The 17951-nt window shown below is 53.8% G+C and overlaps 1 protein-coding gene and 2 non-coding genes across 10 annotated transcripts in view; 2 read left to right on the top strand and 1 right to left on the bottom strand.

Moving 5' to 3' along the window:
• Window positions 1-972: 972 nt before the first annotated feature.
• LOC132506587 (U6 spliceosomal RNA) lies at window positions 973-1076 on the top strand. Its single transcript, XR_009535906.1, has one exon. It is a non-coding gene; the product is annotated as a U6 spliceosomal RNA (small nuclear RNA).
• A 1099-nt stretch (window positions 1077-2175) lies between these two features.
• Window positions 2176-17951, bottom strand: part of GTF2IRD1 (GTF2I repeat domain containing 1) — a 111638-nt gene continuing 95862 nt past the window's right edge. For 6 of the 8 annotated variants that reach the window (XM_060123113.1, XM_060123112.1, XM_060123110.1 and 3 more), the window contains 5 exons: window positions 10637-10714; window positions 8188-8380; window positions 6101-6138; window positions 3482-3600; window positions 2176-2397 (listed from right to left, as the gene is read on the bottom strand). In XM_060123113.1, coding sequence (XP_059979096.1) covers window positions 2329-2397; window positions 3482-3600; window positions 6101-6138; window positions 8188-8380; window positions 10637-10714 — 497 coding nt within the window. In that variant the 3' untranslated portion in view covers window positions 2176-2328. The other 2 variants (XM_060123107.1, XM_060123114.1) reach the window with 2 other exon arrangements.
• Window positions 7015-7087, top strand: TRNAR-CCU (transfer RNA arginine (anticodon CCU)). Its single transcript has one exon. It is a non-coding gene; the product is annotated as a tRNA-Arg (tRNA).

A 17951-nucleotide genomic window follows, 5' to 3' on the forward strand; every position in this document is an offset into this window, starting at 1 on the left:
TGGGCACCGGGCTAACCCAGAGGGCTGGCAGAAGCTCCTGAACCGTTCGGATCGTGTACTTAGCTGATTCAGGACTCAGTTCCTCCAAGCTGCAGGCTTCCTGCTGGACCTTGGCTGGACCCCGTGGTCACCCTGACTCCTCTACGCCCCAGCACTTGCATCCAATTGACCTCCAAGTCCTGTTGGCTGCCCTCCCTGTTATTCTCCACCTGGCTCAAACCCTGCCAGCTCTCGCTGGAACAACTACAAGAGCCTCCCACATGGCCTCCAGCTTCTCTCTCCTCTGAAGCTTCCTGGCTGCTGGAAGTGGACCCTTCCAAAATGCAGATCTGGTCTTGGTTCTCCCCTGGTACTCCGTGCTGTGGCTCTCACCACCATACCCCATCACCTTTACCCGGCCCACAAGGTCTTCCACCAGGGCCAGGGAGAACAGGATGCAACGTGCAAGGCTGGGCCAGCAGAACCCAGGCTGCATTTCTGCCCCCGCCCACCTCTTGATCACAGCACCATGTGCAGGCGGCAGCCTGCTGGGAACACACCCACCTATCCGTCACACTTCCAGCCGCTCTCCTTGAGTCCTCTGCTCCAGCGACTCCTTGTTCCTGGAATTTCCAGGTTCTCAGTCCGGGCCTCCCTGCCTTTGCACGTGCGGCTCTCCCCTCTTTGTGCCACCGTCCTGCGCCAGCCCTCCCCGCTTTGTCCCACCAACTCCTAATGTGCTTCTAGGACCATTTCCTGATTCTGCGCTAGGTAAGGGCGCCCTGCCTTCCCCACCAGGACTGAATGAGCGGCCACTGGGTGCCAGGCCTGGACTACCGCCAGGCCCTTTTGACTTGTCTTTCTGCCTCCGGTCTCATCCTTTCCTTCACCTTTCCACCTGCCACCAAAGAGGTCTTTCTGAGAAGCAGCTGTGACCCATCACTCTGCTTCAGGACCCAGAACTCTGGGTTCCTGGTCAAAAACCCACCCCAGGTGCTGGCTTCGGCAGCCCATACACTAAAATCGGAACGATACAGAGATTAGCATGGCCCCTGGGCAAGGATGACACGCAAATTTGTGAAGCATTCCATATTTTTAAGAGAAAAACAAATACCGTATGCTAACACATATGTATGGAATCTTAAAAAAATTTAAAAAAATGGTTCTGAAGAACCTAGGGGCAGGACAGGAATAAAGACGCAGACGTAGAGAATGGACTTGAGGACACGGGGAGAGGGAAGGTAAGCTGGGATGAAGTGAGAGAGTGGCATGGACATATATATGCTACCAAATGTAAATAGATAGCTAGTGGGAAGCAGCTGCATTGCACAGGGAGATGAGCTCCGTGCTTTGTGACCACCTAGAGGGGTGGGATAGGGAGGGTGGGAGGGTGGGAGGGAGATGCAAGAGGGGGGTGATATGGGGATATATGTATATGTATAGCTGTTCACTTTGTTGTACAGCAGAAACTAACACACCATTGCAAAGCAATTATACTCCAATAAAGATGTTAAAGAAAAACACAGACAAAAAAACCCACCCCAGCCCTCCAGGCCCAACCCAAAGCCCCTTCGCCAAGATGCCTTCCCTCCAGCTATGAAGATTCCATACTTGCTGATCATACTTGACTTAAATATATATATATATATATATATATATATATATATATTTATTTGGTTGCATCAGGTCTTAGTTGCGACAGGCAGGCTCCTTAGTTGCAGCTCACTGGCTCCTTTGTTGCGGCATGTGGGCTTCTTAGTTGTGGCATGTGGGACCTAGTTCCTGGACCAGGGGTCAAACCCAGGCCCCCTGCATTGGGAGCTCGGAATCTTAATCGCTGTGCCACCAGGGAAGTCCCCATACTTGACTTTTCTGACTTCACCTGAGTTACTGGGGCAAGGGCAAGACGGCCCCTTACCACACTGAACGCTCCCTGAGGCCAGGGGGGTCAGCCTAGCACTTTGCCTTCCGTGGTGCCGCATCCTGAGGTCATGTGACCCCAGCAGCAGCCAAATGAGTGAAGTCTGTACCCAGGGCCTCGCGGTCAGGGCCACCGCCTCTGCTTTGGCAAGGACGGAGGGCCCGGGCAGGCCACCTGAGCTGGGTTTCCTGACCTCGTTCCAGTGATAGCTGCAGCCACAAATTCCAAGAGAGAACACGCAACAGGAACAAAGGCAATGGTTTTTTTTTTTTTTTTTTACTTATTTAAAAAGGCCTTGCCGGCAGGAATATAGTGTAAAAATCATTGGAAAAACTAAAAGGCATCGATACATATCCGAATATACACTTTGTACATAAATTACATTTCCTTTAGTCTTTCTGAGTGAGGTCCTGATTCAGCACTGAGGTCTAGTAATTCAGAGGTCCCGGGAGCTGCACGTTCAGGCCGGCATAGTCCACCATGTACATTGGCCATTGCTAGAAAGAGGGGGACAGAGAGCCCGGGTTAGGACTCCGGGTGACGTGGAGAGCATACCAGAACACTCAGCGCTGCTTTCTGAAGGGCTTCCTCAGATGCTATTTATTTTGAGGCCATGGAATGCCCAGAGACGGGACGTGACCTGTCTAAGGTCACGCAGTTCACCAGTGGTCATGGGGCCTGGGCTGGAGTCTTCTGACCTATTCCCACCTGTGTCCTGGGGGCTAGCCATGTGAGCAGACATGTGGGGAGGGAATTGGGGATTGGCTCAGAACTGCTGGTCACCACCGTCAACTCAGCCCCCTCCAGGCCTCAGGCCCCAAAGCAGCTGTCCTGTCTCTCTGGGTGGTGCGAGGGGCTAGGGACCCTCTGTGAGCACCCTGGCAGGAACAGAGGCAAAGCCTGAGCTTCGGGGTTTAGCAGGAAGGGGTCCAAGGATAAACAAATCCTAAAGTCATTTTCAACTGTCTTCCAATATTCTCCCCATTTGGACTCAGGATTTCAAAGCTAATATTTTGAAATCAGAAAGAACCCTCAAGTGTGTGCCCTTAATGAGGTTTTCCTCGTGGGTGGGAGAGAAAAATCCAGCCACATGGCAGAACAGGTGGCGCTTTGGAGGTGGGGTCTCCATCCACCACTGACCAGCCATGAGGCCACAGAGTCATGCGGCCTCTGACCCTGGTTTTCCTTGTCTACGTAACTGCAGGGAACACCTCACAGGGCTGTGGCTCAGAGCATGTGATGTGAGCACAGAGATTAGTCTAGCATCTGATTGCCCCTGGAACCCAGGAGTCTGCTTGAGGTCCTGCCGAGTGGGTGGTCTGGTCCCTTCCCTCTCCTTGGCCTCAGCTTGCCCATCTGCACAGTGGGGGTGTGAACTCCTTCCCCGGGCGCCTGTGGGCACCTGATGAGAGGGGGGTGGACTGTCTCATGGGTAGGGCAGGCAGATGTGTCTGCAGACTCTACTCAGTGCCCAGCATCTCCCCGCACCCCAGACCCACGCCCCGGAGTAGACGAGCCTGCCCGAGTGCCGGCTGAAAGCCAGAGAGAAGAGCAGTCAGGTCCAGGTCTGTGCAACTTTACCACGAGTGAGATCTGGTTGGTGGATGCCACTGACTCCGGGTTAGAGGAGGAGGAAGACGAGATGGAATTCCCTTCGGAGACCCGCTTTCTCTTGCGCTTGGGGATGCTGCTGTCTTTGGCTGGTGGGAGAAAGGGTTGCTGACGCCAGGTGCCAGGGCCACTGTGTCTTGGCCTCCTGACCCCCCACGGAGAAGGCCTTGCTCTCTGGTTTGAAGTCCCCCTCTCAGCACTCAGGGCTCCCGGCCCACCAGCGGCTGAGGTCCATCTCTCCGGCCTCCTTCCCTAAGCAGCCCCGCACCCCACTCGCCCACCTTCCTGCTCCCGCTCACCTGTCTGCTTTGCTAACGATAGAGCCTCCTCCCCCAGGTGGGTCTCCCCAGTAGGTTTCCTTATACCCTCCTCAGACCATGTAGCCTATGGGCTCCCAGCCTCCCCAGAACTCCCAGACTCTGAGCCACACAGACTTAAGTCTTAAGGAGAGTCACTTAGTGGCCAACGAGCCTTCATTCTGTCACAAGTAAAATGTAAGATCCTGCAGGTTTGCTGGGAGAGTCACATGAGCTAATGTGCCTGGTCCCCAGTAAATAGTCAGAAACTGAGAATTGGTATCAGTATCGTTGCTACTGTTACCGCTGATGTGTGATGACCCAGATCTGATTTGCTGTGAATGATGACAGGTCACAGGTACGAGTAGACAGGCAGTGTCCCAATGGAAAGAAACCCTGGTTTAGAGCCAGAAGTCCTAAGTGCAAACTCCACTGCTGCCACCTACTAGCTGTGTGACCCTGGTAAATTGATTAACCTCTCTGAGCCAAAAGGGGACAACTGTGATATGAGACTCAAAGGAGATTATGTGTATGAAAGAGCCTAGTACCAAGCCCAGCACACAGCAGGACTAGCAGGGGTCGTGTTGCTGCTGAATTCAATTCATGTGAATATGTAAGACTTATCAAAAAGATGTGCAGCTGTATATTGGGGAATTCCCTGGCGGTCCAGTGGTTAGGACTCTGCACTTCCACCGCAGGGGACCGGGTTCCATCCCTGGTCGGGGAACTAAGATCCCCGAATTCTCAAGGCCAAAAAAACCAAAAAAACAAAAAACGATTTGCTGCTGTGTGATGCACAGGTGGGGACTGGGCTCGACTGAGTGGGCGGACGGGTTACTGACACAGCCCAGCCCACCAGAAGGGTCTTAATGACACAGCATGAGGGCAGGCTGGGCCCAGGGGGCAATTGTTCGTTCAGCTGCTGAAGCAAAACCAGAGCCTGGCATCTGGGATGTGGTGTAAAGACCCCGGGAAACAGGAGGCTCTGGAGGCAGGAGGAGCCCAGGTTGCGAGCCAGGGAGGAGGAGTTTTTGTAGGAGGCTTCACATGCCAACAAGTCAGAGGCGCTGGCCCAGGGCTGTGGACCCTAAAGATGGCCACGGCGGGGGGTGGATGTAAGTGACAGCATCCAGTCTCTGATCATTTGTCCCAAACTCTCCTCCCTGAGGCCTCCATGGAGCCTTCTGCGTGTGTGCCTTTGACTTGGGAGCAGCTCCCAAACCTAGTCACCTCTCTACCATGAGTGCCTAGTGCCGTGCCCGTGGCACGTCAGCACATGCTACAAGGAGGTGGCTGCTGGTTGCCTGTGCCACCCCAGGCTGTGGTGTCCCAGGGGAACTGGGACCATCTGGAGTTGGGCCATCTTGGGTCTCAGGCTGGGGTGGGGCCACCTCGCTGAATTCCATCACTGTCCCCGTTAAGCAGCCACGCTGGGGCCTGCAGTCCACGGTGACCTGTGGTTCAGAAGGATGGTCCGGACACCAGGTTCTAGGCGGCCGCCAACTCACTATATGGCCTTGGCAAGTCCCTTCTCCTCCCTGGGCCTCAGTTTCCCAGAGGTACCATGAGAGGTGGGACGAGACGGGTGTTTCTTAATCAGAGGTGCACCTCCCAATCCCCAGGGCTCCATCCTCTCGAGCTCTATGGCACGCCTGCTTAATCAGAATCCCAGAGTTTCCCAGGTTCTTGCGCCCTGAAAGGTTCCAGAAGACCAGGGTCTGGTGCAGGTGCTGCCCTGCAAATGCAGGCAGAATCTAGGGGGCCCAGCCAGCCTCCGGCAGCGCCCGCCTGCCTCACCCCTGCCGACCCCACGTCACCCCTCCTCCCCTCCCCGGGTGACTTCTGCCATCCTACCTGACGCCCCCTCTTGCTGGTTCCAGCCTGTCCCTCACCCTCTCTAGCAGATCTGACACCCTCTCTAGCTGATCCTCTCTAGCTGATCTGGCCCTCTGTGGCAGGGCCTCTCTGAAGGGTGCCTGCAGGCTTCCTGTCCTTCCAGCACCTGGGGATACTGGCGCTGCAGAGGGAGGTCTCAGGCTCCCTGGGGAGGTACTGGGCAGGGGGACTACACTTCCCTCTATTGCGTGCCACTTGGCCCAGATCTGTCCATAGACTCTGGTCCCTGAGAGGCAGAAGGGTGGCCTTTTTTTTTTCCAGCCACACCGCGTGGCTTGTGGGATCTCAGTTCCCTGACCAGGGATTGAACCCGTGCCCCCTGTAGTGGAAGCTCAGAGTCCTAACCACCGGACTGCCAGGGATTTCTCAAGGATGGCCTCTTTAGCCTCTGACTTACCTGGCACCTTGGCATCATTGCAGATTTCTGCAAAAGGCCTGAAAAAGAGAAAGATGAGGTGGCAGTTAGAAAATGAGGTTTCCCCTCCTCCTTCTCACCTGCTCCCTGAGTCTGGGCGACATCTCTCGTGAGATGACACGAGATGAGATGCCGCCACTGCTGGAACATTAGCCAGGTAAGACCCGGATGAAAACGGTCAGCATCCCCGCCCAGAGCAGGCGCGTGATCGCCAGTCTCGGGACCTGGTTTCCTCTAGAGAGCGAGGGTGTCGTCTGACCAAGTAATCAAAAGTGTGTGCCTAGGTTTATGTAGATGGATATTTGAGACAGTAGTATATCTTAATATATCTTTTACTTTTTATTTTATTGATTATTTTACTTGCAGCGTTATTATATGAACCACCCCCCACAAATTAGACGTAACCTAAATGTCCATCAGTAGAGGACATTATGGTCCATCTAAACAGTCGTTAAAGGGAGTTATCATGGAAATGGATAATGGTCAAATACATGCAAGATAGCCAGCGAGGAAACAGCAAGTTTTACTTACTGTCTACAGATAAATACTGTTTGATCTCAGTTTCATTTTTCAAAATATATATCTAACAGGCATTAAAAGAGAAGTGGAAACGTTGAAGGAAAACCCCAGAATGTCTTTGGTGGTTCTCTTTGGTGGAAAGTATGCCTACAGGGTGTGGGGTGGGCATTTTCTCCTATTTTCCAGAAGTTACTTCAGGGAGTGGACTGTAGTTGGGAAGGAAGGGAAACCTCTACTTTTCATCTGAGACCCCTCTGAATAATTTGATTTTTTTTGACACATGCAAATACTATTTTAATTTTAAAACATGGAGTATAAAATTGAAAAGAAAATATGGGTAGAGGAAAAACTAAGAAAGGAATGCACCATCAGGGACTTCCCTGGTGGTCCAGCGGTTAAGACTCTGTGCTCCTGATGCAAGGGACCCGGGTTCGATCCCTGGTCAGGGAACTAGATCCCACATGCCGCAACTAAAGATCCTGCATGCTGCAACGAAGAGCCGGTGCAGCCAATAAATAAATAAATAAATATTAAAAAAAAAAAAAGCACCACCAGTGTTAACTCTGAATAGGAGTGTTACGGGTTATCTTCCTCGTTGTTTCTACTTTTTGTATTTTCCCCAAGTTTGCTGTGTGTATTGTTTCTAAATCAGAAAATAATCAAATAAACTACCATATTTTTAAAAAAACACTATAAGGATATATAGTAAAATACAGACAGTGGTTGTCTCTGGGGGGTGGGGGTACTGAATTACTGTTATTTTCTAAATACAGGAAAATGGGTAAACATGAGGGGAATAGTAAAAAAAAAAAAAAAAAATCAAATTTAATTAAAATCCGAAAAGTAAACCAACACCCATGAATGCTGAGGCCTTGCGTTTCAATTGAAAGGGGTTGTAATCAGGACATCCAGGGCTACAGGCTGAATGCTAGTGTCCCTGAAAAATTCAAATGTTGAAACCTAATCCCCAATGGGATGGTATTTGTTGGTGGGGTCTTTGGGAGGTGATAAGGTCAGGAGGGTGGAGCCCTCGAGAACAGGATTAGTGAGTGCCCTTATTAGAGGCCCCAGATTGCTCCCTTGTCCCTTCCACCGTGTGAGGACACAGCGAAAAGAGGGCCATCTGTGAACCAGGAAGAGCCTCACCAGATGCCAAATCTGCTGGCACCTTGATCTTGGACTTCCCAGCCTCCAGAATGGTGAGAAATAAACTTCTTAAATAAACTGGTGAGAAATACCCAGTCTGTGGTATTTTGTTACAGCAGCCCGAATGGACTAAGCTACCTGGGTCTAGAGCCCAGCTGACCCACTGTGACTTACACTGTCCCTTTCCTCACCAGTTTCCTGATCTTTAAGATGAGAGTGTTAAGCTAGTCCATCTCCTGGATTCTGTGCAAGTGAAAGGTCCCTCTCTCTCCTTTTCTCTCTGTCTCTCTCTCTGACTCCTGGCTGGGCCTGCTTTGGGGGTTCCCCTCCCAGATCCAAGCAGCACCCTCTCCCATGGCCCCCACCACCCTGCCCACCCTGACGCAGGTGCTGGGGGCACTCACTGGAGCTGGTTGATGATGACCATGCGGACGTGCTCCCGGGCCTTCAGGATCTTCTCCAGCCGGTGTATGTCATATGTGTTGGGGTTCCGGAAAGGGATGTCATCGGGCAGGCCTGTGACCTCGACAGCATCTGGGCTGTCCCGAATCAGTTTGTAAGGGACGAGCACAGGCCGGTTCAGGCCCAGGGCCTCACCTAGAGGGCACAGGGAGTCAGGGAAGATGTCCCCTGTCAAAGCCAAGCTCTGTGGGGAACGGCTGGGACCCAGCACAGCCCCACTCGGTAGCCACCGCACCACTGAGAGTTTATAAGTCAACACACACACCACTTTTTTTTTTATCCAATTAGCAAAACTAAAAATCCAGGAGGGGTGGGGGTGGGAAAGAGTGGGAGCTTGGGATTAGCAAATACAAACTAGTATATACAGGATGAATAAACAACAAGGTCCTACTGTATAGCACAGGGAACTATATTCAATACCCTGTGATAAACCAGAATGGAAAAGAATATGAAAAAGAATATATATAACTGAGTCACTTTGCTGTATAGCAGAAATAATACAACACTGTAAATCAACTATACTTCAATAAAATTTAAAAAAAAATCCATCAAATTCCCTGGCAGTTCAGTGGTCAGACTCCATGCTACCACTGAAGAGGGCATGGGTTTGATCCCTGGTCAGGGAACTAAGATTCCGCATGCCTCCAGGCTCACCACCCCCCCAAAAAAATTCAATATCCAACACTGGCAATGAAACAGGTACTTTCACACATGCCCAGTGCAATGATTTGTTAAGTGTGCACGCCTGGACCTGACAAATGAGGACCTGATGCTGCTAAAAATCCACTCCAACTGTGTTAGAAAACATAAAAGTCCTTACTTAGGTATTTGTGGCTGAAATGACGGGATGTCTTAGATTTGTTTCAAAGTACTAAACCTATCAAAGTGTGCCTGTGGAAAGAGATGAACTAAGATTGGCAAAATGTTGGTAAGCACAGAAGCCAGGTTTGAGTTACATGGTGGGTCATTTTGTCATTCTCTCTGCTTTTGTGTATGTTTGAAAACTGATTCCAAAATAAAAAGTGAAAAAGACACCACAAACCACCAGCAGAGCTGCTTCCTGTTACTCTCAAAATGAAACCCCAACTCGGAGTCCTGGCCTGCCCACCTCTCCCCACCCCGTCATCAGGACATCTTCCCACTCCAGGCCCTCCTGACTTCTCGCTGCTCCCCAGTCACCGAGCTGTTCCCTCTGCCTGGCAAGCTTCCTTCTAATGTCTGTCCCCTCCTGACATTCAAGTTCTGGCTAAAACATCCCTTCTTCCAAGGAGCTTTCTTTCTTTCTTTTTTTTCAATTAATTAATTAATTAAGTTTATTTTTGGCTGTGTTGGGTCTTCGTTGCTGAGCGTGGGCTTTCTCTAGTTGTGGCGAGTGGGGGCTACTCTTCGTTGGGGTGCGCGGGCTTCTCATTGCAGTAGCTTCTCTTTTTGTGGAGCATGGGCTCTAGGCACGTGGGCTTCAGTAGTTGTGGCACTCAGGCTCAGTAGTTGTGGCACGCGGGCTCAGGAGTTGTGGCTCACGGGCTCTAGAGCGCAGGCTCAGTAGTTGTGGTGCACAGGCTTAGTTGCTCCGCGGCATGTGGGATCTTCCCGGACCAGGGCTTGAACCCATGTCCCCTACACTGGCAGGTGGATTCTTAACCACTGCGCCACCAGGGAAGTCCCCAAGGAGCTTTCTGGTTCACCGATCCAGACAGGCCACGGCTACCCCGTCTCACCCTCATCACACTTCTACAGTTTCCTGTTTTCCTTTGTCACTCTCTGAAATTCTTTCTTTTTTTTTTAACTGTCTTTCTCTGCTACAATACAAAGTGGAGCCAATACTACTAAATTCATCACGAACAAAATGTATATAGAGCACCTAGTGCAGCCTGGCACCCAGTAATCTAGAAAATGCTCCATCAGTGGTAACCGTATTATCAACTGCACCATCCTGGGTTCTGCCCTGGCACCTGGATGCCTTCTGCACAGGACCTGGCACCTTTCATATATTCCACGGCCAGTTCCCTCCCAACACTGAGCCCCTGGACGGCGGGATCAGATGCCTTCCTCTGGAATCTCAGGGCTGAGTGTGTGTTGGGCAGACAAGCGTCTGCGTGAACAAGCACTTGGCCGTGGGGCACGGCCTCTGCCACACAGCCCAGCCCTAGAAAAACAGAAATGCTGACCATAGCCATCCCTACTGTGTGCATCACAGATCAGGGTTTTTTCCCCTTTCTTGGATGGGGAGAAAGAGGGATCAGCTCCCATCAGTCTCGGACAGGGCAACTATGTCCCCAGGGAGCGGACAGGCCAGCTGGGGGCAACTGGAGGCCAGGCTGGCTGCAGAGGGAGGGGCGCCTCCAAGGAAGGCTGCCCCCCAGGACCTGCCCTCCCCCGCCACGCACTGACCGTATTTCTCGTTGAAGAGCTCCTTCACCTGCTCCCGGAGGATCACCTTCTCCCCAAGTCTGTTGGCATCATCTTCATCTACAAGAGGAAGACGAGGGGGCGTGAGGGTCGGCACGGTCTCGGCCACCGGACCTACTCCTTCTCCCCCATGGCGGCCCAGACCCTCACCTGCCGGCGCAGACTCTCCAGGGCCCGCCCACTCCCCTGCGGCCTGTTTCTGGCCTCAGCCGTCTGTCTGTACATCCATCCACCCGCCCCACATTCTCTGAACAAGGCCCCATGTCAGGCATGGAGCACCCCGAGGAGAGGGAGGCCGTGAGCCTCCTCCCAGGAACTCACAGCCTGGCAAGGGTGGCGCCCTGAAATGCGACGGGGGACACCTCCGAGGAGACGTGGGGCATGAATCGGGGTGCCTACCCCGTCCGTGCAAGTCTGGGGAGGCCCCCTGGGAGAGCAGGATGTTCAAGTGGTCTCTTGGAAGGCAGGTAGGGGTCTGTGATGAGTGGGGTGCGGGTGGGAAAAGACAGCAGGTGTAGGACTGGCCCATGTGTGGGCACTGAAGGGAGAAAGGTCACAATGTGCTGGATGCGGCTAAAGCCCGGGCCGGTGCCGGGGAGGGGGCAGTAATGGGTCCAGCAGTGTGTGCCCGCCTGACTGAGCTGGGCTCTCAGAACTCACCCTGGTTGCCTTGCAGACCAAGAGCCCCAGGCCTGTGACCAGGGAGACAGGCATGCTTTGGGGGTGTAGGGGCTGCACACCCTTCCGGCCTAGCGTCCAGGGCAGCCCTCCACGGGCACTTTCTGCTTGGACCCCGTGCTCCCCTCACTCCTCTCCTTGGCCTAGAAGAGCAGGAGGGGGGGTCAGTGGAGCCCCTCAGGGACAGGGCCAGGCTGGGTGGGAGTGGCTGGCATGGCGAAGGTCCGGGCTGCGGGGCTCGTGCCCTGGGCTGGGGAGGGAGCTGGAGTTCCAGGAAGGGCCCGGGCACCCTCGCACAGTAACCACGGGGCTGGGCCTCTGGGGTGGGGAGCCGGCAGGGAGCCAGGGCCTGGGAGGTGAGGGGCAGAGCAGACAGAATGGGTCTGTGAAGAAAAACAGCTCCTGTGTTAATCTGGAAAATCTCACAGAACTCGGTTCCATTTAGGAAGCCAAGGGCTCTGTGCCACCCAGACTGTCTGCTGCCCCCGCCTGCCCTTCACGCCCCGTCCAGCAGGCCCAGCCCTCTCCCTGCACCAGCGCCAGGGAGGGGCCTCCACTCCCAGTCCAGGGCCGCCCCTCAGGGCAGAGAGCTTCCCGCACTGCCTGGTGCCTCCTCCCCCTTCACCCGCTGTCCCTGGTCTGGTCCTGTTCTTGCCAGCGCTCCTGACTCTGGAACCTAGATCTGCCGTATCTCAGAGTTCCTGAATCTCTCTCTTCAACCACGGCCTACCAGCCACCTGGGTGCCCACGAGACACTGCAAATGTCAGGCATCCCAGATAACAGCCTCCCTCCTGTGTCCCCATCTTGGGGAGTGATGGCTCCCCTCGGCCACACCAAGACCCCAAACTCAGCACCCCCTGGAGCCCTCCATCTTCCCATACGCCCCAACATGGCCCTTCCAAATGGTTTTCAGGACCCCGGATGTGGCGAGAATCAACCTGACCCTCCTCCAGGTCAGCAGACAACTAGGACCGAGCGCTGGGCCCCAGGGCCACTTAAGAGCCTGCAGAGAGGTGGAGGACACTCTCTATCTAGCTAACCCCCTGCCACCAGGGATTGCTCTGGTGGCCGGCATTCTGCACAGGCACGGCAGCACCACACAGGTCAGGCAAAGATCAGCCTGGATTCACCCAACGAGTGCTTGGATGCTCTGCTGGCAGCTCTCCCAGATGCAGTCATGGTCACTGCTCACCACAGCCGAGGACACAAAGGTTCAGAGAGGTTAAGTAACCTGCCCAAGGTCACACAGCCGCTAAGTGCCAGGAATACTCTGTCTGACTCAAAAGTCCTCGTCTTTCACGCTACCATGCACTCTGGGTTTCCTGAAGTCTCAGTTTCCCATCTGTAGAAAGAAGGGTTGATCTTTAAGGTGTTTCCTCTAAATCTCTTGTTCCATCAGCTCATAGTTCCACGCCTCTGTCTCCTCTCAAGCCCAGGGCAGGGCCGGACTCAGTTGGTACATGACAAAAAGCCTTCTGGATTAAAAGACAGCACCTCAAAGCAAGCCCACCAGCTCAGGTCCCCGTAGTTGCTGGACATGGCCGTCACCTGTGCACCTCTCTGGGAGCGCAGGACTCACTCACCAACCCCACGTCCCCCTGCAGGCTCCTGCTGCACCACTGCCAGTGGGTGGAGAGAGATAAAGACAGGGCAGGCCTGGGCTGCACACTGCCCTCGCCTTTTGAGAGGCAACGCCAGGCCTCAAAGGGCCGCGCCACGTCACCTCTCAGCATTTCAGCTCACTGTCTCGACATAGTATTCGTCTTGGACGAATATTTCACGAGCACCGTCCCATCTGGATGCAGTGCTGCCCTTGGGCATTTAGCAGAGTACAGAACACAGCCCCAGACGAGGCAGGGGACAGTGGGGAACACTCGGTGACCCACTGGGCTTGATAACTGTCAGTGCATGGCTCGTGGAAACATGGGGTGGGGGTGGGGACGACCCCAACCCAGCCAGGGATCAAGGAGGGCTTCCCAGAGGAGGTGACACCCATGCCACCCAAGGCCCCGTGGGACGCAGATTTATCTGCACGTTGGGGCTGCAGGCATCCCGTGGGTGCTCAACACATGTTAGGGGACATGGAAAATGTCCCCTTCCCTATGTCCTGTCTGATCTGCCGGGGAGAGCACCCCCAAACCAGGCTGCAGCTGACAGGCAGGGGTGACACCACATCACAGGGCAGCCAGCACGAAGAGCACACAGGTCAGTCCCAGGCAGCAAACTGTGCAGCAGTTAAACGGCAGGAAAGTGGGACCTGAGTTGCCTGAGGGCCGCTGGCGGCACCGCGAGGTGTCCTGAATGCCTCTGGAGTGTGGTGGGAGTTTAGGGGCCTTTTTCCGTAATACCAAGAATCACAGCTGCTGAGTGGACCAAGCACGTCCCACGTGCAGACCGTCAGGCCCACGACGCGCGTTACCACTGGATCCTCCCAGCTCAGTGTCGGGCCTCTGAGAGGATGCCCACGTTTCCCCACAGCTGCTCCTGGCTTCTCCCCGACCTCTTTGTTTTTACTTAATTTGGAGGAAGGGGGGTTCCATTTTTCTTAGAGGACTAGTTTTTGAATGAAATAGGCCAGGTTAGCCTCTGGCGGGGGCTGGAGGGGAGAGAGGCGCTGGTCCTCCGTGTACTCAGAGGCAACCCCTCAGGTGGTGAGGGCAAAGGAGTGACGCAGTTGCTGGGAGGCTGAACCTGAACCCCAGGTGAAGAGGCCCTCCCTGTGTTCCTGCTTGAGCCCCAGCCCTCCAGCTCCATGCAGGGGGGAGGGCTGAACACGCTTGTGTCGGGGGGCTCGGAGGTGCCTCGGACAGAGCTGGTCTCCTGTGACGTGAATCATGGCCACTGTCCTCAGCGGGCCCCTGGCCGAGCCCTGGCGAGCCCCGGTGTGGAGGAGGAAGCCCATACATCCTGCTAGCCTGCACCTCCAGCCAAGTGCGCCTGTTGGCAGGCTGCGGGCGGGTCACAGGACTCCTCCTGACAGAGCCAGGCTCCTGCCACCACCGTCACACACCCACAGTCTGGAGAGGGGGTGGCCAGGCCTGGGGTCACCAGGGACCTCCCCAAGGATGGCTGTGGGCAGCGGCTGTCCTAGCCTAGGCTGGGGTGGGACGGTCCCGGCAGCCATCACCTCTGAGTCTGGTCTGCTTGTGGGCGAAACTAGGATCAGGAAACATGAGAACATGGGGAGGGGGGTGAGGCACAGTCACTGGGGCCCCGTGGGGCCTCGGCTGTACACCCAGTGGTCTTTCCCGGGCTCTGAGGTGCAGCCCTGTTGCCAGGAGTTAAGACCACACTCTCTGAAGCCTGACTGCCTGGTTTCAAATCTTGGCTCTGTTATTAGCTCGTGACCTTAGGCAACCACTGGATTTCCTCGTCTGGCAAGTAGCAACAGGGCTTCCCTGGTGGCGCAGTGGTTGAGAGTCCGGCTGCCAAGGGGACACGGGTTCGAGCCCTGGTCCGGGAAGATCCCACATGCCGCAGAGCGGCTGCACCTGTGCACCACAGCTGCTGAGCCTGTGCTCTGGAGCCCGTGAGCCACAACTACTGAGCCCTCGTGCCACAACTACTGAAGCCCGTGTGCCTAGAGCCCGTGCTCCGCAACAGGGGAGGCCGCCACAGTGAGAAGCCCGCTCAGCACAATGAAGAGTAGCCCCCAATCGCCGCAACTAGAGAAAGCCCGTGTGCAGCAGCGAAGACCGAACACAGCCAAAAATTAAAAACAAAAAACACCTTAAAAAAAAATTAGCAACAATGACCACATGGAGCTGCCGTGAGGATGAGGTGAGGACGTTATGTCCGTGCCTGGCACGGTCCACGGTCTAGTTATTACTCTTCTTCTCTGGGGGGGGTCCTGCCTGAGCTTCTCTGAACCCAGGTTGGTTGTAAGGACACCAACGGTTGCAAACATTTCAGAATGTTCTCCATTTGGAAACGTCACAGGGCTCCATGCGGAGTGTGGTGTGCCCTCAATGTACCTGCTTGAATGCCTGTAGACAGTGGGGAGAAAGGGGGTCCTCAGGGCCAGTGACAGGGAAGTTCCCTGGCCCAGCAGGTTGCAAGGCAATCTTGACTGTAACCCTAAGGCTGTGTGGTATGTGGAAAAGCACTCAACCTCCGTGAGCCTCAGTTTCCACATCCCTCAAATGGGAATCCTGGCCTGTTGGGAGGGATCTAGTGATACGGTGCATAAAAACATTTAAGGTCTTATGCCATCAGTGTCAAGTTAGCATTGATGTTATTACCAGATCAGTGCCTCAGTTATCTTGTGTAGTCTCAGGAAACAAAATCTTCTATACGAAACTCTTCCAGATGATGGAGGTTTGTTCTCTTAAGCCCCTGGGTTTTTGCTTTACTCATGTGGGGGAGACCATTTTCTAAAACTCATCAAGTACCCCTCTCTTATTAAGCACATGGTTGGGGGTAGATGGAGGTCGCCCTCATGACCTGACCCCAGTGCTGTCCAGAAAGTGCTGTTGAACTTGCCCTGGCTGCAGTGACCTGTCCCCCACTGCCCCAGGCTGGCATTTCTCCTGCCTTTTGCTGCTGTTTCCAGTTTTCTGGTCTCCTCTCTCTCACTACTGTCTATCTCACTACTGTGGCTCTCATCTTGTTGTTTCTAATCTGCTGTCTGTTAGCCTGAGGATTAACTGAATTTTGCCTGGGGAAAGAAAGCAACCAAGCTTATTAAACCCCAGCCATGCTATGTACACAGTTTTAGGCCAGTCAGCTCGGGGTGACGCCTGGGGTGGCCTCACAGCCCTCTCCCGGGGCAAAGTACACGAGCCCTGAGCAGCCTGGCCTTTCTGCGCCTAGTCTGAGGTCCCCAGCTCAGGCTGATGACTGTGTGCTGACAGTCACCATCTAAAAGCAGCAAGGAATGCTGCTCAGAGGGAGAGACCGGATCTCGGGGGAAGAGCGGAGTAACTATGCCTCCTCAACCCTCTCGAAGCAGCCTCTCCTCTCCGCCAGGCTTGGGCTGGGCGATCCAGGCAGAAAGCAGACCTGGGCGGGCCTGGCTCTCAAGAGAGCAGAGGGTGGATATCCACAGGCACCCCACCTGGGCAGAACAGCTGCCTTGTGCAGGAAGCAGGGGCCGCTCAGGTGGGGGACGAGCCAAGTCCCTCTCTGGGACCCTGCGACTTGCACGATACCTCCCTTTCCCGGCACCAGACCTTTGCCAGGATAAAAGGGTAAAACTCAGTTCATCGCTTAACCCCTTCCATGATCTGTATTTAGGGGCAGCAGGAATTCTGGGGGTTTTTTTGGCCAGGCTGCGCGGCTTGTGGCATCTTAGTTCCCCGACCAGGGATTGAACCCGGGCCCTCGGGAGTGAAAACGCCAAGTCCTAACCACTGGACCCGCAAGGAAGTCCTCCATCTGTCTTACAGACGGAGAAGCTGAGGCTCAGAGAGGGGATGGCCATGCTGCAGTGGGGTGGAAGCCCTCCCCAGGCGCATGACCTCACGTACCCAAGAGAATCTTACGTACGTGTGCCAAAGAGAACATACTCAAGCGTGCTAAGAGCGTTCTTAGTAACGGCAAGACCACGGAGGGAACCCAGATGACCAAGGACAGGAGAATGGACAAGTCAATCGTGGTACAGTCACTCAGTGGAATATTACAGAGCCCCGAAAACAAACTGCTATGGCCACACATTTCAACCTTGTGTTACGTCATGTTAAGTGACAGAAGCAAACCCCAGGCTTGTTACAATAGGACACCTTGGTTATAAAAGTTAAAAAAAAAAGGGACTTCCCTGGTGGCAAAGTGGATAAGACTCTGCACTCCCAATGCAGAGGGCCTGGGTTCGATCCCCGGTTAGGGAACTAGATCCCACATGCATTCTGCAACTAAGGAGCCTGCCTGCCACAACTAAGACCTGGTGCAACTAAGTAAATAAATAATAATTTTTAGAAAGTTAAAAAAAAAAGCAAAATGAAATAATTTTGGTTTAGGCCCGTATTATATGCAATAGACATGTTAAAAGAAATCAACCTGTGAGCAGTGATTAAATCACGGGGGGACGACGGTATCAAAGACATTTTTGGGAATTTGAATACAGACTGTCTATTAGATGACAGGGAGTTAGTAAGTTTTATGAGTGTGACAACGGTATTGTGGATCTGCAAAAGAATAGCATTGTTCTGGAGAGTTGTGGGTTGTGTGTTGAAATATTTAGGCGTGAGCACTCAAGATGTCTGCAACTTATTTTGAATGGAGAAAGAGGCAGAGACAGAAATCAATGGGGCGGGGACTGTGCCTGTGGGAGAGACAGAGAGGAACAGAGGGAGGGAGAGAGGGAAGGAATTTGGCAAATGTTAAGAATTAATGACTCCAGCGACTTCCCTCGTGGTCCAGCTGTTGGGACTCCGCGCTCCCAATGCAGGGGGCCTGGGTTCGATCCCTGGTCGGGGAACTAGATCCCACATGCATGTCGCAACTAAAGATCCTGTGTGCCGCAATGAAGATCCCGAGTGCCACAACTAAGACCTGGTACAGCCAAATAAATAAATATTTTTTAAAAAAGGAAAGTATTAATGACTCCAGGGAATTCCCTGGTGGTCCAATGGTTAGGACTCGGCGCTTTCACTGCTAAGGGCCTGCCTGAGTTCAACCCCT

The sequence above is a fragment of the Lagenorhynchus albirostris genome, chromosome 15 (genome assembly GCF_949774975.1).
Source record: "Lagenorhynchus albirostris chromosome 15, mLagAlb1.1, whole genome shotgun sequence".
Classification (NCBI taxonomy): Eukaryota; Metazoa; Chordata; class Mammalia; order Artiodactyla; family Delphinidae; genus Lagenorhynchus; species Lagenorhynchus albirostris.